Source organism: Aspergillus mulundensis (genome assembly GCF_003369625.1).
Source record: "Aspergillus mulundensis strain DSM 5745 chromosome Unknown scaffold_14, whole genome shotgun sequence".
NCBI lineage: Eukaryota > Fungi > Ascomycota > Eurotiomycetes > Eurotiales > Aspergillaceae > Aspergillus > Aspergillus mulundensis.
The window spans coordinates 1,036,280-1,063,290 of record NW_020797902.1 but is presented as its reverse complement, the minus strand read 5'-3'; the positions used below and the strand labels follow the sequence as shown (position 1 = coordinate 1,063,290).

The window sequence follows — 27,011 nt, the reverse complement described above, 5'->3', positions numbered from 1 at the left end:
CACGTGGACCAACGCAATGTCCTGCCAAAGTTGCTGGAACATCAAAGCCACAATGGAGTCTCTGTCTCTGTCCCAACGTCCGATCCATCATACCTTGTGCATCGCCGTTGTGGGTCAAGCGCATCCCTCATCTCGGGCAGTCTCCGATATCGCCTCCGCCAAGAGAAAATCTCAACGAAGCTCCGTATCATATCCATATTTCACGTCAAGACTTACAACACTCAGAATCCAGGACGACCATCGAACGGGAAGAGAGCAGTAATGGCGTCGTTGCTTTCTTCCATGCAGGGCGGAGCGCCGTCGGCCCCTCGCCCTGTCGACGAGAAAGCGATCGCGATCGATGCGCTGGGTGAAGAAGCGAGGCCTATCGACCCTGAAGTTGAACGGCGAGTTCTGAGGAAGATCGATATGTTCTTGATGCCTGCTATGGTCATTGGTGCGATCCTTGGCACTGTTCACTCTGCCCTCGCTGACGGCTATGACATCTAGGGTATGGATTGGTCTACTACGACAAGGTACTTAACGCCTATAACAACCCTCAAAAGACACTACTTATCTGACTGAATCAAGGCAATCCTCGGCAGCGCCGCCCTCTTCGGCATGACAACCGACCTCCAGCTCTCCGTCACCGACACCTCAGTGACCCCGCCCGCAACCGACACCTCCCGACTAAGCTGGGCAACCTCGATCTTCTACTTCGGGCAGCTGGCGGGCTCGTATCCGATGACATACACGCTGCAGTGCTTCCAGACCAAGTACGTGCTCGGCCCGGTCGTGATGCTGTGGGCGATTATCTGTGCCGCGACGGCGGGCGTCACGACGTGGCAGGGGCTTTTCGTGCAGCGGTTTTTCCTGGGTACGCACCCGTCATTTCGATGGGCGTTGCTTGGTGCTTGTTGATACTGACGTAGCAGGCTTCACCGAGTCCATTATCCCAACGGGCTTCATGGTAATAGTGAGCGGGTACTACACGCAGCGCGAGCAGTCGTCCCGGCAGAGCTGGTGGTTTTCCGGGACCGGCTGGTTCATCATCATCGGGGGTGCGTTTAACTACGGTTTTGCGCAGATTGACGGTGGCGCATTGAAGCCGTGGCAGTATATCTATGTCTTTGCGGGGGTGCTTACGTTCCTCTTTGGGATCTGGTGCTTTTTCCTCCCGAATGATCCGCTGAATGCGTGGTTTCTCACGCCGGATGAACGGCTCGTTGCGGTGGAGAGGTTGCGGGCTAGTCAGACTGGTGTGAAGAACAATCAACTGAAGCCAGCGCAGTTGAAGGAGGCTGTACTAGATGTCAAGATCTGGCTTGTTGCGTTGACTATGGCCGCTGCGTACGTTCAACTTACCAAATGCAATGGAAAATCATGCTAATTGCCCAGATACACCGTCAACGGCGCCGTCTCAGGCTTCGGCCCCCTCATCGTCTCAACATTCGGCTACTCCAGCCTCGAAAGCATCCTCTTCCAGTTCCCCCTCGGCGGGCTATCGGCATTCGGAATCATAGGCACAGGCTACATCTGCTCTAAATACCGCAACATCCGCGTAGTATCTCTAATCCTCTGCTGCCTGCCCGTGATCGCCGGGTTCGTCATGATCTGGAAGTCCAGCTGGGGCCATAAGCCCGTGACACCCGTGGCCGGGTACTCATTGATCGGGTTCTTCGGGCCCGTCGTCGGTCTAACGATCTCGCTAGGCGCGAGCAATGTCGCCGGCGAGACGAAGAAGAGTTTCATGGCGGCTGCGGTGTTTGTTGCGTACTGCGTGGGCAATATCGTCGGTCCGCAGTTGATTCATTCTCAGCAGAAGGGAGCGCATTATCCGGATTTGTGGACGGGGTTGATTATTTGGTGCGTACCCTATCCTCTCATTTCTCCGGCGGAAGCGACTGACGGTCTAGTTACTGCATTACCATCCTCTCTGCGTCTGTCCTGGGTGTGCTTTGTTGGCGCGAGAACAAGCGCCGGGGTGCAATGGGTTTGGATGAGTGCGAGGCTGAGCGTCTGGCGTTCAAGGATCTGACGGATCAGGAGAACCTGCATTTCAGATATGTGTACTAAATCTTTACTGATTTACCTCCGATTGGTATGTGTGCGCAGGATATCGGTCATCCCGTCACAAGGCAGCGGATTAAATCTCCGAGCCCTGGGGTATTGAAGCCAAAATGAGCATACAATCCACCAACCAAGTGCTACATCTCGCCCGATAACAACAGTAATAAATGATATCAGAGATACGGTAATATAGGCAGCGATATAAAACTTGGCAACACGTGGAACCCCTTACGGAGTGATCTCTGCCCGCCCCACCATTGCATCATGCGATCGTCAGGTCTCTGTATAACCTCACTTTAAATCCAGCAAGCATCCCCTGTCTAGCTCTTGGCTACATCCCACTGCAGATCAATCGCCATAAGGCTGAACACACAATACACACAATGAGCCTCACCCGCTTCGCGCACCTGCCGCGCTCCGCCCACGGCCCCCTCAAATGCCCCTACAAGGGCTCCTCCCTGCTCACAAACGCAACATACAACAAAGGCAGCGCACACACCGAGTCCGAGCGGAGGGAATTCGGTCTGCACGGCCTACTGCCGCCGAACATCCAAACGCTGGACGAACAAGTCGAGCGCGCGTACCAGCAGTATAAATCGCGGCCGGACGATCTGGCCAAGAACACGTTCATGGCGAGCATGAAGGCGCAGAACCTGGTTCTTTATTATAGACTGCTGCAGACGCACTTGAAGGAGATGTTTAGCGTTATCTATACACCGACGGAGGCGGATGCGATCCAGGATTACTCGCGGCTGTTCCGGAAGCCCGAGGGGTGTTTTTTGAATATCCGTGACCATGGGGAGGGGGAGATTGATGAGGCGCTTTCGAATTTTGCTACGGGGGATGAGGTGGATTATATTGTTGTTAGTGATGGGGAGCAGGTGCGTCATCTACTATCAATTATAAGGCATGTGCTGACGGTGTAGATTCTCGGCATCGGCGACCAAGGCGTGGGCGCGATCCTGATATCCAGCGCGAAGCTGGTCATCACGACGGCCTGCGCGGGGATTCATCCGTCACGACAACTCCCTGTTGTTCTGGACTGCGGGACGAATAACGAGAAGCTGCTGAATGATGAGCTGTACCTTGGTCTGCGGCAGAAGCGGGCGAAGGGCGAAGAGTATGACCGGTTCGTCGACAAGTTCGTCAAGGCGGCGAGGAGGAGGTTCCCTAATGCTTATATTCATTTGTACGCGACTCTGCAAATCCGATTCGAGACTGGACTGACGGACGCAGCGAGGACTTTGGGCTGCAGAATGCGAAGCGCATCCTCGACAAGTACCGCTCCGAGATCCCCTGCTTCAACGACGATATCCAGGGCACCGGGTGTGTCACGCTCGCTGCTCTAATGGCTGGTCTCCATGTCAGCAATGTTAAAATGAAGGACGTCCGTGTCGTCTGCTATGGCTCAGGCTCAGCGGGCACCGGTATCGCAGACCAGATCAGCGACGCCATCGCCACGGAGGCAGGGATATCCAAAGGCGACGCACTAAAGCAAATCTGGTACGCTTTCTCAACCCCATGCTCGTAATACAGGGCTAACATTGTCAGGTGCATCGACAAGCAAGGCCTCCTCCTCAAATCCCAAGGCGACGCCCTAACACCCAGCCAAGCGTACTTCGCAAAGAACGACGACGAGTGGCCGGAGAGTGCAGAAATCGACCTCCTCTCCGTAATCAAGCGCGTAAAACCACACGTCCTCATCGGCACATCGACGAAGCCAGGCTCCTTCACGGAAGAGATCATCCGCGAGATGGCGAAGCACGTCGAGCGCCCGATCGTCTTCCCGCTCAGTAACCCGACAAGGCTGCACGAGGCCCAGCCGCAGGATATCACCAAGTGGACAGACGGCAAGGCGCTCATTGCGACGGGGAGTCCGTTCCCGGCCGTCGAGTATAACGGGACGAAGACGGAGATAGGTACGCAGCCCTTCCCATCACCCGCACTAGGGTGTCTTTGACGAGCACCGTGCTAACATCCACCAGCCGAATGCAACAACTCAACCGCCTTCCCCGGCATCGGGCTGGGCGCCGTGCTCTCGCGAACAAGCCGGCTCAGCGAGAAGATGATCGTCGCGGCGTCCAAGGCCCTAGCAGCCCAGGCGCCGGCCCTGCAAGACCCCAACAAGCCGCTGCTACCTGATGTCGAGGATGTGAGGGAGCTGAGTCTGAATGTTGCCAAGGCTGTTATCCAGACGGCTGTGGAGGAGGGGTTGGCGAGGGAAGAGGGGATTCCTGGGGATGAGAGGAATCTGGAGGATTGGATCCGGGCGCAGATGTGGGAGGCGCGGTATCGGGATTTGGAGAGGGTTGGTTAGACTCCAGCCTCTCCGCGGTGGGATGTTGCAGGTTGTGGGAGGGCGTGGTGTAGATGACTGGTACGATAGACGTAATGAAGACCTACCATCATATTCAAATTCAACTCCTGCTCAGGCAGGATGTCTAGGGCTTTGTTGTTAGGGCTACTGAATATACGTAGGTAGGAAAGTAGCAGGCAGATTCGCACCATCTTGCCTCGGTGGACATGTCACTCGATTCCTAACCTATCAACTAACCTAAGCCTGCTTGCTGGCAGTCTGATACCGCGCCTCTTCATTCCCCTCAGCAGTCGGCCCAGGCACATGCACCGGCGTCACAGCCCCAATCTCCTCAACCTCAGCGGGCATGATAGCGTTCAAAAACATAGCCACACTAGAGCGACCCATCAGCCAACCCCAACAACGAAGAAACGGAAGGAAAACTCACAAAGCCGTAACCGCAAACCCGGTCTCAAGCACCAGCTCAATCGCATTCTCAAACCCCTCGAGATCCCGATTGCTCGTCGGAGGAAACACATTCGCGAACCAGGTCGGCACCAGCGTCGCCCCGTACCCCAGCGCCATACTCGCCGTGAGAATGAACCGGTTGCGCCGCGTAAACGGCGCCTTGGCCACGATCGCCTGGCCCGATATCACCACGCTGGCGAACAGGAATGTCTTCATGCCGCCCATAACCGAGTTGGGAATGGCGACAATCGCCGCCGCGAATTTCGCGAAGATACCCGCTACAATGAGAATGAGGCAGCAGCAGTACCCGGCCCAGCGGTTCGCGCACCGGGTTAGTGCGATGACGCCGTTATTCTGCGCGAAGGTCGTCATGGGCGTCATGGTGGCCAGGGCGGCGACGACGGAGTTGAGGCCGTCGGCGAGGACAGCGCCCTGGATGCGCGACTCGAAGGTCCCGCCGCGGACTTCGAGGCGGGAGACGTCGCAGGTTGCTGTTACGTCGCCGATGCATTCGCAGGCGCAGATGATGAAGACGGCGATGATGGGGAGGACCATGGGGCCGTAGATTGAGAGGGGGAAGGTGTGCACCCAGATGAAGGAGGCGACGGGGGCCTAGCGGAAAAGAACAGTTAGTTCTGATACCTTTGATAGGAAGGGGAGACATGGACATGGACATACGGCGTCAATATCGGCATGACTGAAATACCCACACGCCGCCGCAACGATACAGCCAACGAGGAGTCCAATAACAACAGAGCAGGACTTCATAATCGGCGCCCCAAACCGCTCACACAGGATAATCGCCACAAAGACCAGGAAGCCCAGCCCGATGAACTCGGGACTGCCCCAGGGGAGAGGCCGCGGCGCCGCAGCAGACGGACAGAGCATCCCCTCGTCCATGCACGACGACCCACCCGCCCAATCCTTGAATCCCGTGCCGATAAGACTAATACCGATGAGCATGACAGTTGGACCGGTGACGATGGGCGGGAAGATCTTCTGGATGATGCGGGGCGGGACGAAGGCGAGGAGGATTTCGACGAGGGCGCAGACGGCGGAGGTGCCGATCAGCGCGCCGTATGCCTCGGGGCAGGGCAGGCGGTTTCCGTCGTCGTCGAGGGCGCAGAACCCGTTGGCGTACATCTGGTTGAAGGCGCCGTTTGCGACGGAGATGATGGAGAAGGAGACGCCCATGACGGAGAGGACGCCGCTGCCGATGTAGTACCTGTTTCACGCGTGAGCCAGCTCCACGGGATACCAGGGCAGGAGTATGGACATACGGCGTCTTATAGATATGGAACCGCGTAATCTGCACCATCGACAGCAATCCACAGACAATCAACGACGTTGAGACAAGATACTGCTTTAGATCCGACGGGAGACCCAGCGAGCTGGATATAATAAGCGGGGGCGTGACGACACCCGCCAGCATCGCGAGGGCATGTTGCAGACCCAGGATAAACGCGAGCAGGACGGGGATCTTCTCGTTTAGTCCAAAGAAGGGGGATGGGCGGGGGTCTTTCTTCATGAAGGGGAGCTCGGGGCGGAAGAGGAAGGCATAGTCGTAGTCGCCGATGAGGCCGTCGCGGGTCGTGAGGTGTTTTGCCAGGGAGCGGACTTTTTGTGTCAGTGTTTTTTTGGGGTTGGAGTTTGGGACGATGGAGTCGGGGCCGTCGGTTGAGTGGATGGAGTTGTCCATGGCGCTGTATCGGATAGGGAGATGCTGTTGAACCCTAGGCGATGTGCTGCTGCTGATCAGATCAACCCATCTAAGCTGGTCACCGCGACGCTTTTATTGCTTCACCTCGCGATAAGATAGCATCGCAGTCAGGCAGGCCAAGCCAACAAAGAAAGAGCAGGCAGCCGAGAGATAAGCGCCGGGCAGCGACGATTGGCGTGGCGAGCGCCACAGCTGTGCTAGCACACCAGGAATCGAGTAATGGCAAATGTCAGGCTGCTTATCTCGCTATCGGGGCTAAAGTCTTGGGAGCGCTTGGTGCTGGGCCCGGCGGCCTCCGACGCACGTCTGCCAGGCAGCGGGATGCGGAGGAGTATGAGGGCCATCGGAATGGGTCTGGAGAAGACTTTTTCCCCGGACGGATATCTCCTCTTTCCGAGCTGCTTTGATCATTGTCCTGGGCTCCTGGCTTTATAGATCTTGTGTCAGGCCCACGGTTCTTGGCTAGGGACTTAAAGGCGTCGTATATAGTTCATCTTGCTTCATAGCTTTTATGCCACAGTAGGCAGCGGACCCTGAGTATGGACAAGTTAACGGCACAATGCATCAAACCGGGAATTCAAGCGGATCGAAGCGCCAGGGACCATGAACCAGCAAACTTTAGTTGGTTCAGGGGTTTTTGATAAATTTTGAGCTGTTCAAAAATCTCGCAGATCTCTTCACAAGCCGCAATATTTCCCCAGATTTCCAAAAACAATGCCTACAGCAACATCGACGATTGGCTGGACCCTGGCCAACGTCGGCCCAGCCCCAACCACCTACTCCCCCGCCCCATCATGTACCGCAGGGAACACGCTGATTGTCGGCTGGGACAACCCGTACGAATCGCAATGGGGCATCAACTGCAACAGTGTCCCGGACAACTGCTGGCCAACGCCCACTGCCTCATCCCTGATAGACGACATCAAAACAAATGAATATATCGTCCCCTTCTACTCGCCCGGCTTATCATGTCCATCAGGCTGGCAAGCTATAGGCCAGATCGCCCATCCAACAGCCACAGACGAGCTAGTTACATCGTCGGGCATATACAGCGTATCGCAGTACCCCGACTTCAGCTCCGGCGACCTTATCAAGGTGTACAATCCGGAAGACGCCTTCGGCGCCCTCCTTGACCCCGGCGAGACCATGTTCGCGTGCTGTCCATCGTAAGCAGCCCGCACACATCTCAGCCTCACATGCACCCCGGCCATCTAACTTCGCCATAGTTCATTCTACACGGAAAGCTACCGCACCGGGTGTTTCTCGCCGCTCCCGTCGACCCCGAGCACAGGGTGTTCAACGGAATACGCCACGCGCGACGTGGAGGTCGTCACGACGCCTTTTCTTTTGAACGGTACAACGACAACGGCACAGCTCTTGTTGCCGATGAGCACGCCTCCCTCGTCAACGCTTTTGCCCACGACGTTTAGCGATGTCGATGAGATGGATGTCTATGTCCTGTCGTCGATGGGGCATATATACCTCGTTCATCGGCCTTCTGATCGGGATAGTCAGGCGTCTGCTTCGGGGACTGCGGCTCCGACCGATGCGTCGGGTTCGGACGCGGAGGCAACTGGGACCAATGCGGCGTCGGCGCTTCGTGCTGGAGAAAAGTTCTCCTGGGGTCAGGTAACGGGGGTGGTGGGGGTCTTGACTCTTTCGCTTCTCGCGGGGATGGGGCTCGTTCTTCCTTGGTGAGGATGCAAAGCATTTATGATGAGGCGGTTAGAATGATTCGGGGTTCACGTCGATCCGCTGTGCCTCGAGTGTGAGCAAACGTCTGGTCAAAGCGGAGAGATTGTTTCCAATCGGCCACGAGAATCTCAGACTATGCTCGCAATATTCCTCGTTGTGCTCCCAAGGGAATACAACAACTCGAACAATCACAACCTTTGTAGTATAATTGGTCCATCATGCTTGATTGTTAATGTAGCTTGTAGCTGAGGAATCGGAGGACATATCATTGATGGCAACCGACTACTCCAGATATCTCTTGTGTACCTGTTGATTCCTGTAATCACGTAGTGTGTTCAAAGAGACAGTAGACTTGCCCTGATTGAATGGCCAATTGGACCACACAGATGCGGCTAACCTAGATTGAGACTAGGCTCGGCCCATGCTCGGCTTGTGGGTTTGAGTAACCTCTGCACCGTATCCCATTGGTTACCTTTAGTCCGTGCTTGATTATACCCCGCTTGACTGCACGGAGCACGCTTCGATACGTAAAGTGGCATAGAGAAATATATACAGAGTTCTGGCGCTGAATTATGTATACGCATAGAATCCGCCATAGGGGAGTGTAATTAGGTCCTGAATTACTACCTAACGTCAAGCAAACTACCTACTGAAGAGGAAAGGGTTTCGCTATGCCCGATCCATGGTGGTATTGAGGAATTACCAGGGTTGTTCCAGTCGAAATAAGAGGAGGCTACACGTCGCCGATATTATTTGATGGCTCTATGCATAACATGCATCCATCCAATGGCATCTTCCAATACCCACTAGATGTATAAATGTCTCCACTCTACGCATCTGTAATGCCGCCTCATTAGGGTCATACTTTGATTCATAGTGCTTATTTGCCGAGTACTTCGAAGAGTTTCTGTTTTGCTTCTCGCTTTTGCTTTTCTGTGGACAGTAGGGACTGTTCAACTAATTTGTTTAATACCTGATACTTCCGTCCGAATTTTAAGGACGAATACTACTAAGCATGGAACGGATATATAAATTTCCACAGAGCAGGTACACAGGAAGTGTGACCACATTCAGCGTCAGCAAGACAACCCCAATCTAAAAACTTCTCCCATAATAAACCCGCAATACCCTAGATAGTAGATGTCCACAGCTCACATATTTGGCCTGGACCCTGGCAGAGGCTCTTGCCATCCCCAACATATTGGCAATAAGTGGTGGGTCCAGGCTCCCGCGAATTTTCGAGCCATTCCACCGGAACTAAAAGGGGGGGATTTAATCAATTTCTCTCGGCAAAATGACGTCCGCTGGACTATACTTGCAACCTGTTATCGCTGCAGGATCAGGCAGACGCGAGTTATAAGCTGGCCAGTGACCCATCGCGACTCTTACGGAGTCCTTTTACAACAATACCTTACAGCCCGTTCGGCTTGAGAGTCACATTGGACACAGGTAGACTACTCCGTTCATTTAGTCTGGTCAAGCGCCCATCGTCTCCCAGGAAGACATCACACCATGCCAGTCCAGCACCCCTCCTCCTGGTGGTGTCGCTGGAACGCCCTGCGCGGAACAAACGGCACCTTCATATCGCCTGCCCAAGTGCCCGTCCCCGACCTAACAGGCAAATGGATCATAATCACGGGCTCCAACAACGGGATCGGACTCGAAGCAGCCAAGACCTTCGCAGCAGCCGGCGCAAACCTCATCCTGGCATGCCGGGAGCCCCCAGCCTGGGAGACACATCCGGCCGCGGCAGCCGAGGAATGTGTGGAGCTGGCTCGGACGAACGGACACACGGAGTCGGTGGTTGAATGGTGGGGGATTGATATGGCGGACCTGAGCACCGTCGAGGCGTTTGCGGAGCGGTGGCTAAATACCGGCCGGGCGCTGGATATCCTGTGTAATAACGCGGGGATGAGCGCGACTGCGTCGGAGAGGCCTGTTTTAACGGTAGATGGGTTCGAGGTCTTGCATCAGGTGCGTCCATACCATATACCAGATATAAATTGGCAGTGGATAACACCGGGAGTCTGTAGGTGAACTTCACCTCCCACGTCCTCCTAACCCTAAAACTCCTCTCGTCTCTCGCCAAAGCACCCGAGCCCCGAATCATCTGCACAACTTCATGCCTGCACTACACCGGCCAATTCGACCTGGAGCACTTCAACGGCGAACCCGGCATGGCCGGCGAGCCATACGGGAACAACAAGCTGTACTACCAGACCTGGCTGACAGAGCTGCAGCACCGGCTCCTCGCAAGTGAAAAGCACAAACACATCACGATCAACGGCATGCACCCGGGCTACGTCAATTCGGGGATCTGGAACAACCCGCGTCCGGAAATCAGGGAGACGGGTCTGGATCGCTTGTACCGGATCTGGAAGTTCATGGCGGGGTATTTGGCGATCTCGCCGCAGCAGGGGAGTCTGGCGATTGTGTATGCGGCGACGAGTGGGGAGTTTGGAGCGGACGCTAAGGTGCAGGGGGTTGGGAGTGTGGGGGGGAAGGGAGGCGGAGGCGATGCCGCAGTGTGCTGATGAGGAGTGTAGGATGGCAGTTTGGGAGAAGGTTGGCAATGAGTTGGAATTAGCGGAGAGGGGGTTGGATGCTGTGATTTAGGGCTGGGAGAAGTGTAGGGTGCAGACTGGGTTCTACCCTAGCTTGACATATACTGGTTCAGATACCATGTTTTTGTACTTTGTTAGCTTGAAGCCAAGGAAGAGAGGATGGTGGGTTTCTACTGGCCCTGGTTCAGCATGTAGAAGTATTATGGGAGGGTAGTGATGAGAGGTTGTCGCCAGAATGGAGCCCTTGAGATAAAGCCCACTTCAAGTTCTCCTCATGTAGTGTAGCCGTCAAGGCCTGATCAGCTCTGAGAGTTAGGGCAATGGAAGGGATAAGTAACGCATCGGAATCCACAAAATAGGATTGATAATAAGGAGGCAACTTGGAAATGTCTGCCAGGTGCCATGGCCACTGTATCATGTTGGCTGCTTGCAGAGCTTTTGATCCAGTTCAACGGACGATGCCGACAGTGCACTCTATTCCCTTGTTTCTTGATTTGATATTCGACATATACTAGATGTTATCCTGGCATAAGGATGGGCAAACTGCAGTTACGAGTATTCATACTGAGCCAATGACCGCTTTCTTGTTCATCCATATCATTTTGAAGACGCATCATAGCAGCAAGTTGTTTAATTTTCTTTTTCATGCTGTAAATGCAGAAACCTACAGAATTAGCATCCTTTAGTATGTACAACTCAATCCACATGCACGTAGTCTACCCTATTTGACTAAGAGTGCCTGTACGGCTCATACACACCCGGCTGCGCAGGCATCATAACATGCTGCATTGGATACTGCGGTCCATGAGCAACAAGCGACCCAGTAGCAGGTGGCACCGCAAGCTGGTTATACCCGTATGCCGTCTTCCTCGGCATCACACCCCTCTCCCTCTCACGACCACCACAACAGCAACAGCTCACCAGCCAGAGCAAGCACCCCAACAACGCCAGCACAACAGCCAGCCAAGTCAGCGCAAAGACACGCCTGCCCATATTCCCATGCACGCCAAACGACTTCAGCTCGGCATTCACGGCCGCGGTCAGTGTAGCGAAGAGCGCTGTGGCGGTGACGGACGCCGCGGCCGTGAAAACCAGCGATATGCCGGCGAGAAGCCACACGACGAACGTGCCCAGTCTGCTGCAGAAGCCGAATGCGCCCATGAGGAGCTGCAGGGCCGTGGCGCAGACGGCGAGGATATACAGGATCGTCATCCACAGGGAGACCTTGCGGTAGGTGGTGAGTGGTTTCTGGAGGGAGGAAGGGAGGAGGTCGTCTGTGTGCGTCGTTGTCGTAGTCGAGTTAAGGTCCCAGATGGCGACGGGGTCGAACCAGAACCCGCCTTTTGGTTTGGAGCAGTGCGTGGCGTGGTATTCGTTGTTGGTGATTGTCCCGGCGCAGTAGCCCCAGAGGCCGACCGCGTAGAAGTCGTGCAGGCTGTCGGAGTGGGCGAGCGCCGTGGCGAGCTTAGTTGCGGTGCCGTTCTCGATGTGGTCGAGGGTTGTGCCGAGGAGGGAGTCGGAGGTCGTGGTGAGGTTCTTGAGGTTCACTCTGTAGAAGTAGAGGCTGGCAGTGTGCGGCTTAACGCAGCTGAGGCTGACGATGATCAGGCAGATCAGTGACGCTGAAGCAAGGGCCGCTGGGATGAGAACGGAGGCTGTTCGGAATAGAGAGACCATGATGCTTGGACAAGGAAGGGAAGTTGGGGGTGAGTGCAATTGTTCCAAGGTTGGTGGGCCTGGCGGTTTATATAGGTCTCAGCCTTGTGAAAAGCTTGGTACGACTCTCCTAATCAAGCAGAGACTGGCACGCCAGACCCATTACGCGACTATAGTACTACCATCCGCAGGACACGGCCAGGTACCTAAAGGGCAGTTCGTACTCGGGTCAGCCTTGCGCGGTGGGTCAGCTCCACTCTGCGCCCTTACAACTTACAAGATGAGGCAGCCGGTCAAGAGAGGATCATTAATGCTTAGCACCTTGCTCGTCTCCTTCCGCCAATAGCATTGCCACTGATAATCACCTCTATATGTCCACAGCCACCCGTGTACATCCCCCTTGGCTGGCTCACGGACTGGCAGACATTGAAATAGGACCTCAAGGTATACACCGCGGCCGGTTCCGCAAGAAGCATTGCCCCCATTTACCTCAACCCGACGTCTTCCAGTATGCAGCCTTGTCGAAGGTCCATGACCAATATAATGTCCCGGAAAGGAAGGAACATACGTCGATCACAAACAGCCTCAGGCCAGCCATGCAGATGACAGGCGACTAGACCAATCATGGCGGTGCCAATAAACGGGGATCACGTCGAAAATCTCCACTTTGCTTTCAGGAACGCGTCAGGGTCAGAGATATTGCCAACAGCGTAGCGCTGTGGCGTGAATGGCGGATAGCGTGGACTTGGAGGACGGTACAAGTCTTAGCTACGCTCATTCCCCAGGGCACGGTACCGGTAGGGTTCCGCGAGATGGCAATGCTCATAGCGTGCGAGCCGTGTCGGCAGAGAAAGCGACGGTGCGACCGGGGCGTCCCTCGCTGTGGACTGTGCGCGAAGTATGTTGTCTTCATCCGTTGGTAGGTTTTGGGCATAGGTACGCTAATGGCCTGCAGACGAAACCGGCCGTGTTTCTATCCTCCTCACCGGCTGGCTAGGAACCAAGACGTATCCCAGGGCAGCAAGCAGGTTCGCGTCGGGCAGACTGTTAACTCGCAGCCGTGGGAGATTGCTGCCAGTCGAGTATACAATGCATGGGCTATCCAATCCCCGGAAATCCCAGTATCGTACCCGGTAACTGCATAGTGGCACATGCCACGGCTGCTGAAACACTGTACGTCTTCACAAACCAAACTCTCAATCTCGATCTAATGACAATGGCAGTCTCCGAAGGCCTCGGCGTATCCCGCCTCCCCGTCAGCGCCAGCAGCACGGCATACCATATCCGGACCTCCTGGGTACAAGGGGCACTAAGCGATCCATGTCTCTTCCATGCGACGTTATACGCAGGCTCCTCATATCTCGACATCCAACAGGGACACAGACCGAGCGCAATCACGGTTCACCACCGCAGCGAAGCTATCAGACACCTGAATGAGCGGTTGTCGAACCTTGACTCTGCCCTTGACGACCGAACTTTGATTGCCATCACGCCATTGGCTATGTTTGCTGTACGTGCGTGGCTTTGGTACGGATTGGCCCTGGCTAATGGGTTTAGGGCCTCAATGGGGATCGGACAGCAGGAGATGCCCATCGCGATGGGCTGCGGAAGTTGGTTGAGATGAGAGGGGGGCTTGATAAACTAGGCTACAATGGTCTTGTTGCTGCTGTCATTCAAATGTCTGCACTGAGAACCGTTCACCAATTCCTTCGACTGACATTATACAGGAATACCATCATCTACCACATTGCCTTCGACATCGACCCGACGTTGACACACGCAGCCCTTGGTCCTCCTCCCACTGGAGTCGAAATGCGCATCCTCGATCCCTCCAAAGAAGCATCGGCCATCCCGTCGTTACCAGCCATCCTCGCCATGTTCCAGGACGTCCTGAACGTAAAGCTAGCATGGCAGCAACAGCAAACACCCGAGTCCCAACAGGGACATAACAATAGCCTGCAAGAATACACCAACACCACATCATCACCCTCCCTCAACGACCCCATCTTGCACTGCTGCCATCTCTCAGTCACAATCTTCCACCTCATCATGCAAAGCCACGACTATGATTCCTTGTCAAAGTCATCAGCACTAAATGCTCTCGCGAGCGAGCTGCAAGCATCTCTAGCTCGAACCGAGACCGAACTCTGGGTCCGTCACATCCCAGCCATACTCAGCTGGGTCTGTTTGACTGGGGCTGCAGCGTCGAATGATGCGCGCACAAGGATCTGGTTGTATTTCCGGCAGGCGGCGGCGGTTCGGGTGTTGAACGTGCGCGGTCGGTCGTCGTTTGTGGATGAGTTGTGGGCGCACTTTTACTGGTTAAGGGTTATGAGGTTGAATATAGGTAATGTCCAGTATGTGGATAGGAGGATCGAGGATGTATGTTAGAGATTGGACAATAGTACCAGGTATGTTGCATGTCTACGGGCCATAGAATAGCCAAGGCATCGTACTGTGATGCACATATTTCAGTGCATAGAATCTGATGACACTAATAGATAATGTCCATTTATATTTGTGAGCATCGTGTAATCCCATCAAATGCTGCCCGCTAAGCCCTAAACACAGCATGAACAACACTCTCAACCCGCTCCACAATGAGCTCGATATCCTCCCTCGACACATTATACGCCGGCGCAATCTGAATGATATCGCCATTCTTCCCATCCGCAACACCAGCACCAGGAATAACGGAGATCGAATACTCCTCCTGCAAGCCCGTCAAGTGCACCTTCTGCGCCACGCCCTCTTCAGCCGGGAATGGCTCCTTGGTCGCTTTATCCTTGACGAACTCAAGCTACACAACACAACGTCAGCCCATCTCACAGACAATCATGGTAACGGGGACATACAGCCCAAAACAACCCCCTCCCTCTAACATCCCCAACATTCCTATGCCCGCCCAGCCTCTCATTCAACAGGCGTCCCAAATACTCCCCCTGAACCCTAACATTCTCGAGCAGCCCATCCTCTTGTATAACCCTCTGCACCGCAACAGCCGCCGCACAAGCAACCGGATGCCCCTGATACGTCTGGCTATGCATGAAAGCCCCGCTTCCGTTGGCAAGCGCCTCAACAACCCGATCACCTACCAGCAGCGCACCGATAGGCGCATACCCGGCGCCCAACCCCTTAGCCACAGTCTGCAGGTCCGGAACAACGCCTTCCTGCTCCCACGCGTGCAGGGTGCCAGTCCGCCCCATGCCGGACATCACCTCGTCGAGCACGTAGAGCGCGCCGTGCCGGTCGCACACGGCCTTCATGGCTTTGTGGTAGCCCGGGAGGGCGGGAACACAGCCCAGGGTCTGCAACCAGCACATTAGCAGCCGTCCGGTCCAATCCAAGAGAATGGAGACATACCGTCCCCGCCATCGTCTCCGCGACAAACGCACACACCGTGCTCGGCCCAAGCCGCTGGAACTCACCCTCTAGTTCCTCTGCCAGACGATTAACATACTCTTCCTCTGTTTCGCCATCTTTCATATCACGGTACGGATAACATGGCGCGACATGACTTGTGCTCGTCGACAAGATAGGCTCGAAGATCGCGCGCCGCGCCTTGTGCCCGCCGACACCCAGCGAACCGAGCGTGTTCCCGTGGTACGATTGTCTGCGCGCGATGAAGCGTGTCCGCTGCATTTGGGGCGGCTGGAGCTCCGTGAAATACTGGCGTGCCATCTTTAGGGAGGCTTCGATTGCTTCGGTTCCTGTGCGGCCGTCAACATCCCATCTCGATCGCCCAACGCACCATGTAGTACCGTAAGAGTGAGTCGGGGTATCCTGGGGGACGCACCAGAACTAACAATAAACACCCTCCCCATCTGCCCCCCCGTTGACTCCGTCAAGAACGACGCGATCTCCTCGGCGGCCGGAACCGTGAAGAAGGGCGAGTACACGTACGCCGTCTTATCGAGCTGCGCTAGGATAGCCTGCTTAACGCGGGGCTCATTGTGGCCCAGACACGCGACTGCCGCGCCGCAGCTCGCATCGAAGATCTTGCGCCCGTCGTGTGTGTAGAGGTAGTTCCCTGCGCTGTGGGTGATGGAGGGGGGTGGGGAGGAGAGTTTTGGGTGGAGGACGGAGGGGGACATGGCGAGTGGCTGTGGTGAATGCTAAGGACAGCAGGATGGAACACGTAAGAAACGGAGCGTGTAATCTGGAGGCTTGAAAACGAAGCAGTCGCGGCAGTGCAGCTGCGTCCCCCTTATACGAGCCACGCTTATCATCGGTGTTGGAGTAACGGCGTGCACAGCAAATCGGCGGGCGGGGAGCTGCAGCTTATCTACCGTACGGGATGTGCAGTCTCGGACGACGCAGCCTCTCATCTTGCTTTTACATGCTGGACCGAGACCGAGACCGAGACCGAGACCGAGACCGAAGGGCTATTCCAATGGCGCATGGAAGTAGGGCTTACCGTACTCACATGGTTTGAGGGATCAAAGGTTGGCGCTGAGTGACTCTTGTTAGTGTCGTGGGGATTCCACGGATATAGATACGGGAGCTCAATATTGATCCATCATTTCTACTACCCCTTTAAAGCTATAAAGTCTATCAGCGGGTCCCCTTTAAGGATATGGGTTAATAGGTGGCTTGGCATGGATAATAAGCTTGAGTTATCTCTAAAAATAATACAGCGGATTGGCAAGGTACCATGTCAAAGCTGATTAAATGATTCAAAACTAATAATGCGCCAAGCATGGATGATATTAGATCGGTCCTAATCTGTCATAGCTTAGTTATCCTGACGGGTTTGAATTCGAGAATGTCATCATTCTATGAAAGGACATCGCCGTGAAAGAAAGCCATAAAGGTACCTAAGCTCTGGTGATCCGACCACTGCCCCAGGTTGCAGTGTAACCGGACATGGGTGATTCCGAGCAGGGCGGTTGAGGTGAACGACAAGGAGCCGTATGGATTGTAATGGATAGATCGAAGGCCGATTCGGGTGAAGTTCTCCAGGCGTGGCGCCAGCGGTTCAGTGCGAGTTCGAAGATTGCATTTCCGGAGACGCAAGGCCCTGGGTGCATGGATCGTGTGACAGCTAATTGGATAGGTAGATGCGTTGAATGAGGGTGTGTATGAGGATGTACTCTCCCATCGGAGGGAGTTCTAGGGATTTGCAGCTGAATCCGCCGCGCCTTTGCTATAAGCCACAGACTTTGCACAGGTTTCAGCTCACGAAAATCATCTGGAATGCCCGTCAGCGCAGAGCTTTAGATGTAAAGACGTACTCACCGTCCCAGTGCTTGCCATCTGATCGAAGTAATCGTGGGACGTGGCGGCGGCATTATCTCTGTTAATGGCAGACTCTACCTAAGTACAATATCGGGTCGATTAGGAAGCTTTCATGGTGGTCTATCTCCGGGTATTCAACAGCCTGGCGAAATCAAAAAGAGGATCATCTTGGCTCGGTGAGAGAATTCGGCCTGATGTGCGGTGACTAGGCCTAGCAGGGGGTCCTTGCGAGAGAATGGGCCGGCAGTGAGAAATATATGGTTTCTCCTTGCTGTCTGTCTGCATCAGCTAGAAACAATGATGTTAGAGAAGCAGACCTTACAGGAACAGGCACTGCTATGGATGGTATAGACGAAGGATTGGGAATATATTCATCCTCGCCATGTATATGCCAATCACTGCCGTTCTATGAATTTGTGCCCATGCTGGGATGGATTGAGCCATCTTTCATACTACAGAGTCAACCATCTCTCATCCCAGTCCTCCGGGAGGGTGATTGGTAAGGGATAACCAGCACAGAACGTCAATTGATCAAGAATCCTTCACAATCATAATCTCCAATCTATCCCCGCTCTTCCTTGCAAGATAAGTAAACATAGGCCCTCGGAACTGGGTTGGAGATCTCCAATTTCCCCAATCCCCATCCCCTCTCTCCAACTTCTGCATCCCTACCAGACTACATGGCCGGTACTGGTTGATATCTGGCCTCCACCCCTGAATCATGGACGCAGTGCCACCAATTGGATTCCAGCGTCTTATCACTCACCTCGGGAGTATACTTGAATGTTGCGGCTTGGTCTTGATTCGTCCGGTACAGGATATGGGTGAATCAGTATAAAAACCCCTCTACTACCTTCATTCCCAACTGCCTCACACCTCTCCGTCTGACAATCATGCTCCTGGTATGCGCTGCTACTCTCCTGGCCGCCGCTGTCATCACGACCCAGGCCGCCGCCGTCCCACCCACTACCTCGGACTCGCGGATGAAGCGTGACTCTGCAACTGGCTTCGAGTGGGATCCCGAGAATTTCAAGGTTGCTGCCGTCCGCAAGCCGCCGGTTGGATTCGTGTACCATGCCCTCTCCAACCAATCGACCTGGTGGAACTACGATCTCAACGCCACCATCGCCCAGTCGGTCGAGATGATCCACCAAACCGCGGCCGAGGGCACCAAGTTCATCGCCTTCCCGGAGCTCTACTTCCCTGGGTACGTCTCACTGCATGAGATGTATGGAATCCACAGCTGACCCGGGCCTTTAGCTACCCTGCCTTCCGCACTCCCAACGGCCCCAAGGACTTCGAGCAATACGTCTCGCAGACCATGGAGCCGGACGGGCCTGAATGGAACACGCTGATGCAGGCCTTTGCCGACACCAAGATGTACGGCGTTGTCGGTTGGGCCCAGAGAGCCAACGACTCGCTTTTCATGACGCAGAGTCTGGTCGGCCCTGTGGCCAACGGCTCAGCCGGAACACTCTGGAAGCATGAGAAGTTCCGGCCCTCGGGCACAGAGCGCTCCCTCTACTCCGATGGCCTGCTCAACACGATCCATGCGCAAAAGCTCCCCTTCGGCACCGTCTCCATGCTGCAATGCTGGGAGGTACGTCCCCCATCCGCCGGTGGTTGGCTTCACCGTAACCCTAAGACTGACTTGCTTTCAGCACGTCTATCCCGAGTCACACTTCATCGGCTCCGCCCAGCCCGCCAACCTCCACGTCGCCTCCTTCCCGTACGTATCCCCAACCTACACCAGGGTAGGGTGTGAGACAAACTAACCCCACACCACAGCTTCGGCAACGACGTCCCCGAGACAGACAGCGGCGCAACCCCCTACGCCTACTGGCGCGCCGCAGCAATCGGCTACCAAGCCGGCGCGGCCGGTTCACCCGCCATGATCCTCCCCACGGCCGGCGCAGCAACGATCTTCGGGCGCGGCGGGTCCCCGCTGAACGAGTCACTATCCAACGCGCAAGAATCAACCGACGCAATGCCGTACATTACAGCCGTGTATAACACGACCGCGCTGTGGACGGATGTCGCGTACAGCATCAACGACTGGTACAGCTACGGCGCCCTGGAGCACATCGTCGAGGGTCTGCCCGATGGAATGCCGCGGCGCAGCGGGCCCTTCTTTGGCCGTGTTCTGTTTACCATTCAGCAGTTTACCACTGGGTATATATGGCCGCCGACCCTGTCCTGCACGCCTACTTCCAGATGGCCGTGTATTAAGATCTGGCCGGAGCGCGTGGAGGAGGACTTTATGGCTTGAGGGAGCCTGGCTCTTTGGCTGGACTTGCATGGATTCGGGACGGTCGGGGACGTAGGCTTTTGTGTTTCTTTGTGGATGTGATAGCACTGTGAACCCAAGGCAGTTGCTGCGGCTTCAGCTAGACGAGAATTCAATTAACATACAATAATAATAGCTTTGCCATCAGAGGTGCTGTAAACTCAGCACAAGTGCATGGACTATGGTATCGTCTAGCAGTCCTCCATTCTGTAATTTCATCCAGATCACTCGGGAAATCAGGATGCAGTCGACGACAGTTTCGGTATTACAGTGTTAGCCAAAGGTGGAGTTTGATGGAGTTCTTATTTGTTAACGCCTTTACATGCCGCGTTAGTATAAAAAAGTAAGGCGCTTAATATTTTATTATTTTAGTAAAAAAATTAGGCTATTAATAAATTTTTAAAGGCTTAAAATATTTATATAAACCCCTAGGTAGTTTTAGCTTTTAATAAATAACTTATTTTTTTTTATTTTTTTATAATATTTAATTAATAGCTTTATTAATTAATATAATATATAAAGGGCCTTATAATTATAAGCCTAAATATTAACTTAATAATTTAGCTTATTAAATTTTTACCTTTTTTAAATATTTTAAAATTATTTATACCTTTAAGTACACGCCCTAAAGCTATACTAAGTTTTTTTATAATTAATTATTTTTTTTATTAAATTAAAATAAATATTAATTAATTTTTAATTTTTATACTTAATTTAAAAATTATTATAAGCTTTACTAATAGTATTACAAGTATAAAAATTATTTTTAAGTTTAAAAATAATTAGCTAGCTTAGTATAGCTAAGTTTTTTATTTTATTTAAATAATAAAAATTTAAAAGCTTTTTAACCTAAATATTTTTTTTTAAAAAAAATCCCTTTTTACCCTAAGTTACCTTTTAAAAATATAATTAAAAAAATATTTAAGATATATAATAAATACTAGCTTAACACTAAGTATTATTATATTAAAGTTTAAAAAATAAATAAAGTTATTTAAAAAATTATTATTATTTTTATTTAATAATTTATTAAAAATAAACTTATTATAAAAGTTTTAGCTAAATTAAAGTAATAATTTACTTTAATTAATTTTAAAATTAAATTAAAGGTATTTAATAATTATTTTATAACCTTAAATACTTTAATTTAATAAGATAAGATTAATAATTAGCTTTAAAATTATAAAAATACCTATTAAAAGATTAAATACCTTAATTAACCTAAATTAAAAAATAAAATAATTAATATAACCTTCCTGCGGATAATTAGCAAGTATTTAAACTTTTATATAAAATAAAATATTAATTAATTAAATTAAAAAGATGCTAATTTAATTACTTACCTTTAGTTTATATTTAAATATTAATAATATTTTTTTATAATTAATAGCTTTTTAAAAACTTTACCAGAGTAGTAGCCTTTATAACTTTTAATAAAAAATTAAATATTTTTTTAAAATAATATTTATTAATAATAAGCCTTTTTATTTATATAGCTATTTTTAAATAATAAAATAATATTAATATTTTATATAATTATATAAAAAGCCATAATATAAACCTAAAAAAATATAAATAAAAAGGTTAGTAAAGCTTTTAATAAAAATAATAAATATAATAAGAAACTTTAAAAGGTAAGGGCTAAAAATAAATAAATTCTTAAAAATAAAAAAAAGTTAAAAAAAAGCTTAAAAAGCTTTTTTAATTACTTAGGCCATGGTAAAAAAAAATATTATAATTATATACTTATTATAAATATTTAAAATAATTTAATATTTTAAAATATCTTTATTTTTAATACTAGTGCCTTTATTTATATTTATAATAATTTTAGYTATTTTACCTTTTTTAATTAATTAAAAAAAGGTAATATTTAAGCAGGAGATACTACTATTATTATTTAAGGTATAAAATTAGTACTTTTTTATTTTAAGGCTTTAAATAATAAAATAATATTTTTTACTTTTAGTAAAGTAGCCTTTATACCTAGCTTTTATATTAATATTTTAATAGCTAGGCCTTTTAAAAAGGCTAAATATTTTTAAAATTTTAATACCTTAATTACTAAAAACAGTAAACTAGTATTTTATTTTAAAAATTACTTATTTAACTTTTAAATAATTAAGTTTAAAAAAAATTTAAAGTAAGAAAAGGCTAATACTTTAACTTAATAAAAAGTTAAGACTTTAACTTAAAAAATTTATATTAAAAAAAAATTTAAAGCTTTTTATTAGTACCTAGGCTATATTAATAATAAAGCATTTTAATACTTATTAATTATAATTAAGAAAGTTTAAATTACTAGTTTTTAACTATTTTAATAATATACTACTTATAAATATAAATAGGCCCCTTAATAAATATTTAAAAGGCCTAAAAATCCTGCTATTATATTATTTAATTAAGTTTACTTTAACCTAATTTTTATAAAAAAAGTAATAAATAAAAAAAGTAAGTAATTTACTTTTATAATAAAAATACTAAGTTTTACTAGGCCTATATTTACTAAAAAAAAAGCAGGTATAAAAATATTATTAAATAATATATTAAATTTATTTAAACCTAGTTTAATATTACTCCCAAGGTTTTTTTTAATAATTATAAGCTTATATTTAATAATAATATTCCTAACTTTATTATATTTTAAGGTATACTTTAAACCTGGTTTACTTTTTATACTTTTTTTTAAAATAATATAGCTAAGCGCTTTAATAGTATATTAATTAAAAAAGTAAAAATAATAGTTTTTTATAAGAAAATCCTTTTTAATATATGGCCCTATGTTATAAAAGCCATAGCTTATATTAATAATTAAATTTTTATTAAATTATTAAATTAAAAAATACTATAAAAAGCTTTTACTAGTAAAAAACCCTATATTTCTAGTATTAAAATACTAGGCTGTTTTACCTAAATAAAATAATTTTAAATAAAAAGTTTTTATAAAATAAAATTAAAGGCTTTATTAAAATACTTACTAGGTTATATTATTTTTAATATTTAGTAAATTTAGTTTTTTAAAAAATAGCTTGTACGTGCCTGTAAAAATATTATTTTTAATAAATTTAAATTATATAATTTAAAAAATCCCTTTTTTATTATTAATATTAAAATTAAGTTTTTAAAGCCTTTAGCCTAAGTTTTTAATATCCCCTTTTAAAACCATAAAATTAAAAAGATTAACCTAAACCTTAACTTTAGTAAATTTTTTAAATAAAAAAAAATAAAGGTATTTTAAACAAGAATAGGCCACGGGTGGTAAAAATCTTAAAAAAAAAGGTATTAATAATAGTAGTAAGTATAAAGTAAGAAATAAGGCTTAAAATATTACTAGTAAAATTAAAAATATTACTAGTAAAAAAAAGGTTTTTAATTAGCCAAGCGGGTTTTTATACTTATTAACTTTTAAAATAACTTTTAAATTTTAATATTATAAAAGGCTTATATAAAACTTAGCCTTATAAATAGCTTTAAAAGGTTATTTAAAAATTTTTTAATAATAAATTTTAGTTTTTTAAGCGCCTTAACATCCCCTAATTAATCTGGCTAGTAAGTAGTTACTTAAAAAAATAAATAAGCATGCCTAGCTTTTTTTTTTCTTAGCCTTTAAGCTTAGCGTGCTTAGGGGGTAAAACTTTAGTAACTTTAACTTTTTTTTAAAATAATTAGGTATAGGCTTAAATAATATAATATTAATAATTATATATATAATTTAAACTTAAAGAATGCTTTTTTAAATAATTTAAAAAACCTTAATTATATTTAATTTACCTTTTTTACTTTTTATTAAAACCCTGTAAAAAAACACCTTTATTAAAATAATTTATTTTTTTTAAGCGCTAAAGTAATCTTAAAAATTATTTATTTTATAATAAGTTTTTAAAGGCTATAAATTTTAAACTAAAAGTTTTTTATAAAATAGGAGCATGAAAAGTGGTAAATAAATAAAAAATAAAAATAAATAAGTTAATTTTTTTATTATAAATTTTTACCTATAAATTTAATACTAATAACTACTTTATTAAGGCTAAAGCCTAAATTTATATACATAAAAATTTAAAATCAAAATTTTTTAAAAAAAATTAAATAATAATTATTTTAATAAAAGTTTTTAAAGCTCTTATAGTGCTTATAACTGCTTTTAACTTTAATTTTAATTAAAAAAATATTATTAACATGTTTTTTAATACTACCCTTAAAAAATAATATATTTTTACTTTTTAAATAGCTATAAATAATAGGGTAAGCTATTAAAAGCCCTTAAGGTTATTTATAACCTTTAAAAGTTTTTATATTTTTAATAACTTAATTTAGCTATAATACTATAAAAATTTAAATTTATTTTTATTTTTAAAAAAAAGTGCTTTTATATTAATAAGTTTATAATTTTTTTATTTATATAAATAATATTATTATTATAAATTTTTTTATTAAAAAAGGCCAAGCTACTATAGCTATTTTTAAAAAAAACTAGTAATAAAGTATAAGCTTTAGTATTTTAATAAAGTAAAATAATTTTTAAAAATTTAAATTATTTAAGATAGGAAAAAGCGCAAGGTTTAGTTATATTAAAACTTTTATATTAAAGTAATTATAAATTAATTTTACTTAAATATAATAATTTAACCTTTAAAAATATTTTTTTAGCAAGCTTTATTTAAACTTTAGTACTATTATACCTTAATAAATTAAAAAAATAAGATTTAAAGTTAGCTTAATTAAATATATAAGCATGCTTACTTATTTAAATATTTTTTATATTATTAGTTAACTTTTAAAATACCTAGTAAATCTAACAAATTATTATTAATATATAATAAATTAACTTTTTTTTTATTTTTATAATATATGCTTTTTAGCCCTTAAATACTTTAATTTAAATAACCTTAAAAATAAACTTATTTTAAAAGTATATAATTTTTATAAGGCTTACTTTAATATAATTTTTATTAATTAATTTAATTATTTTTTTAATATAGGCTATATTTACAAGCTATATAATAATTTAATTAAATAAAAAGTTATAAAATAATATTTAATTATAACTTTAATAATTAAAATAAAATTATTAACTTTATTTAAAATCTTTAAAATAATTTACTAGTAGTACTAGGTTTTTAATTTAATATAATTTAATTTTTAATATTATTTTTTAATTTAATATAATAATAAATAAATTATTAATATTTTTACTAGCCCTAATATCTAGCTATAATTAAAATTTTATTATATTAATATTTATAACTTATAGCTTTAATAAAAAGTTTAATATAAAAACCTTAAAATTAAATAAACTTTTATTAATTAAATAATTATAAATAATTTTATTAAGCTACTTACTAAATAATAATACTATAAATTTATTAAAATACTTAGTTTAGTAAATATTTTTAGCCTTATTTTTAGTATTTAGTAGGCGTTAAGGGGGTGTATTAACTAAAAATAAAGTTTAATAAAATTTTTATTTATTAACACCTTTATATACCGTGTTAATAAAAAAAGTAAGGTACTTAATATTTTATTATTTTAATAAAAAAATTAGGCTATTAATAAGTTTTTAAAGGCTTAAAATATTTATATAAACCCCTAGGTAGCTCTAGCTTTTAATAAATAACTTGCTTTTTTTTTATTCTTTTTTATAATATTTAATTAATAGCTTTACTAGTTAGTACGGTATACAAAGGGCCTCATATACAGGAGCAGAAAAATTATTTGTTAGCTGCTTAGCATTGAATACTTTTAGGAACCGGTAAACCACATGTAAAAAAGATACGCTTGATGAGGATGGGATCTCCTTGGTCCAGTTTGCCTACCACGGCTATTTAAACCAAGTTCCCTGTTATGTGCCTACAGAGAGTTCTTAGCAGGGCAGAACAGGCCTGTGCACGAATTGCTTCATCTTAAATTCTGCTGGTCTCTAAGATTCGTTTCGATCGGGAACACGGTCCACGGGCCTTTTATTTCGTATACATTCCGTCAGAAGGTCAAATAGTCTATGGCGACTCGACCAACCAGAAGCCTTGAGGATATTCCTGAGTAATACCATATCACTGCGCAAATCTCTGGAGAATCGCTTGCGGGGTATCAAACTCCGATGTGTGCTGGGTACAGCCTGGATCTCCGGGATACCAGGCTACCAAGTTAACTTCTCCTCTCTTCCGGCTAGTAAATGCAGTGGAGCGGAGGGGATCCTATTCTCCCCCGGGGCCGGGAGCTGAGGGACCTCATCCTCATGCGGATACAAAGGTGCGCGGTTTGTTTGCACCTGGCTGCACCGGCGGTAAATGTTGCCCCGGAGAACAGCCATGCGTCAAATGCTCGGCGAAGCTGGGAAATTGGGTAACATATGCTCTCCACAATATTGAGTCAGTGATAAGACGACCAATCCAACCAGATCCCCCACCGGCCAGATGGCTACACTACCGATTGATGGGGGTGGGGTCGGGGCAGATATTTTGCTATAGAGTGATATGGGAATCACTTGTCTCGGACTTGCATCTCAGATAAGAAGGACTTGATATACTTTAAACCGATAGCATGCTCGATATATCTTGGAATGATATGAGTCGAGGTACTATGACACAGGGTGTTATGTCCACGTACTATGGTAACAAGGATTCGGACCTGGTGACATACTACAGGGTCACGAACAATACAGCCGCAAATAGTTGTGCTGAGGTTCTCCCTGAGTCGTCTGCTCAGGCCAAAACTGTGAAGATAAGGGGACTTGGTAATGTGGCTTGATATAGCTTTCGATCCACTATAGACAGTGAACGCACGACTCCCAAGATGTCTAGATATCAGAATACAGTAGGTACTCATACCGAGATGCTTGATAAGGTTCCCTAGAACCTGTCGATATAGGCAAATCCACCGCCCCTGTTGGAAAGGGGGCAGACCGTGGCCTACGTATGGTAATGGACCCCTTGCACGAGCTGACTCGGTTTAGGGCTCCTGTTCAAGGCTGGGAATTAGCTCTCCAACTTGTCTCCACGGCATCTCCAAGTGGCTTTCTGTCAGATAACGGTGCTCTTCCTT

The 27,011-nt window shown here is 46.6% G+C and overlaps 7 protein-coding genes across 7 annotated transcripts; 6 read left to right on the top strand and 1 right to left on the bottom strand.

Moving 5' to 3' along the window:
* Positions 1-261: 261 nt before the first annotated feature.
* DSM5745_10320 (putative MFS transporter) lies at positions 262-2,055 on the top strand (the record flags this gene model as incomplete). Its single annotated transcript, XM_026752336.1, has 6 exons — positions 262-436; positions 490-515; positions 571-856; positions 915-1,329; positions 1,378-1,845; positions 1,896-2,055. The coding sequence occupies 6 exons, from the start codon at positions 262-264 to the stop codon at positions 2,053-2,055; spliced, it is 1,530 nt and encodes a 509-aa protein (XP_026599398.1).
* Positions 2,056-2,432: 377 nt separating this feature from the next.
* On the top strand, positions 2,433-6,121 carry DSM5745_10319 (NAD-dependent malic enzyme; the record flags this gene model as incomplete). Its single annotated transcript, XM_026752335.1, has 8 exons — positions 2,433-2,930; positions 2,976-3,238; positions 3,286-3,552; positions 3,601-3,968; positions 4,035-4,361; positions 4,657-5,144; positions 5,204-5,374; positions 5,465-6,121. 8 exons carry the CDS (start codon positions 2,433-2,435, stop codon positions 6,119-6,121), a joined length of 3,039 nt encoding a protein of 1,012 aa, XP_026599397.1.
* A 1,126-nt stretch (positions 6,122-7,247) lies between these two features.
* On the top strand, positions 7,248-8,231 carry DSM5745_10318 (uncharacterized protein; the record flags this gene model as incomplete). The annotated part of the gene is made up of 2 exons (XM_026752334.1): positions 7,248-7,699; positions 7,760-8,231. The coding sequence occupies 2 exons, from the start codon at positions 7,248-7,250 to the stop codon at positions 8,229-8,231; spliced, it is 924 nt and encodes a 307-aa protein (XP_026599396.1).
* A 1,509-nt stretch (positions 8,232-9,740) lies between these two features.
* On the top strand, positions 9,741-10,762 carry DSM5745_10317 (uncharacterized protein; the record flags this gene model as incomplete). The annotated part of the gene is made up of 2 exons (XM_026752333.1): positions 9,741-10,202; positions 10,262-10,762. The coding sequence occupies 2 exons, from the start codon at positions 9,741-9,743 to the stop codon at positions 10,760-10,762; spliced, it is 963 nt and encodes a 320-aa protein (XP_026599395.1).
* A 2,779-nt stretch (positions 10,763-13,541) lies between these two features.
* On the top strand, positions 13,542-14,839 carry DSM5745_10316 (uncharacterized protein; the record flags this gene model as incomplete). Its single annotated transcript, XM_026752332.1, has 2 exons — positions 13,542-13,958; positions 14,006-14,839. The coding sequence occupies 2 exons, from the start codon at positions 13,542-13,544 to the stop codon at positions 14,837-14,839; spliced, it is 1,251 nt and encodes a 416-aa protein (XP_026599394.1).
* Positions 14,840-15,002: 163 nt separating this feature from the next.
* DSM5745_10315 (uncharacterized protein) lies at positions 15,003-16,542 on the bottom strand (the record flags this gene model as incomplete). The annotated part of the gene is made up of 4 exons (XM_026752331.1): positions 15,003-15,248; positions 15,304-15,756; positions 15,812-16,158; positions 16,200-16,542. The coding sequence occupies 4 exons, from the start codon at positions 16,540-16,542 to the stop codon at positions 15,003-15,005; spliced, it is 1,389 nt and encodes a 462-aa protein (XP_026599393.1).
* Positions 16,543-18,579: 2,037 nt separating this feature from the next.
* DSM5745_10314 (uncharacterized protein) lies at positions 18,580-19,955 on the top strand (the record flags this gene model as incomplete). Its single annotated transcript, XM_026752330.1, has 4 exons — positions 18,580-18,893; positions 18,947-19,286; positions 19,348-19,415; positions 19,475-19,955. The coding sequence occupies 4 exons, from the start codon at positions 18,580-18,582 to the stop codon at positions 19,953-19,955; spliced, it is 1,203 nt and encodes a 400-aa protein (XP_026599392.1).
* Between the last annotated feature and the right edge of the window lie 7,056 nt (positions 19,956-27,011).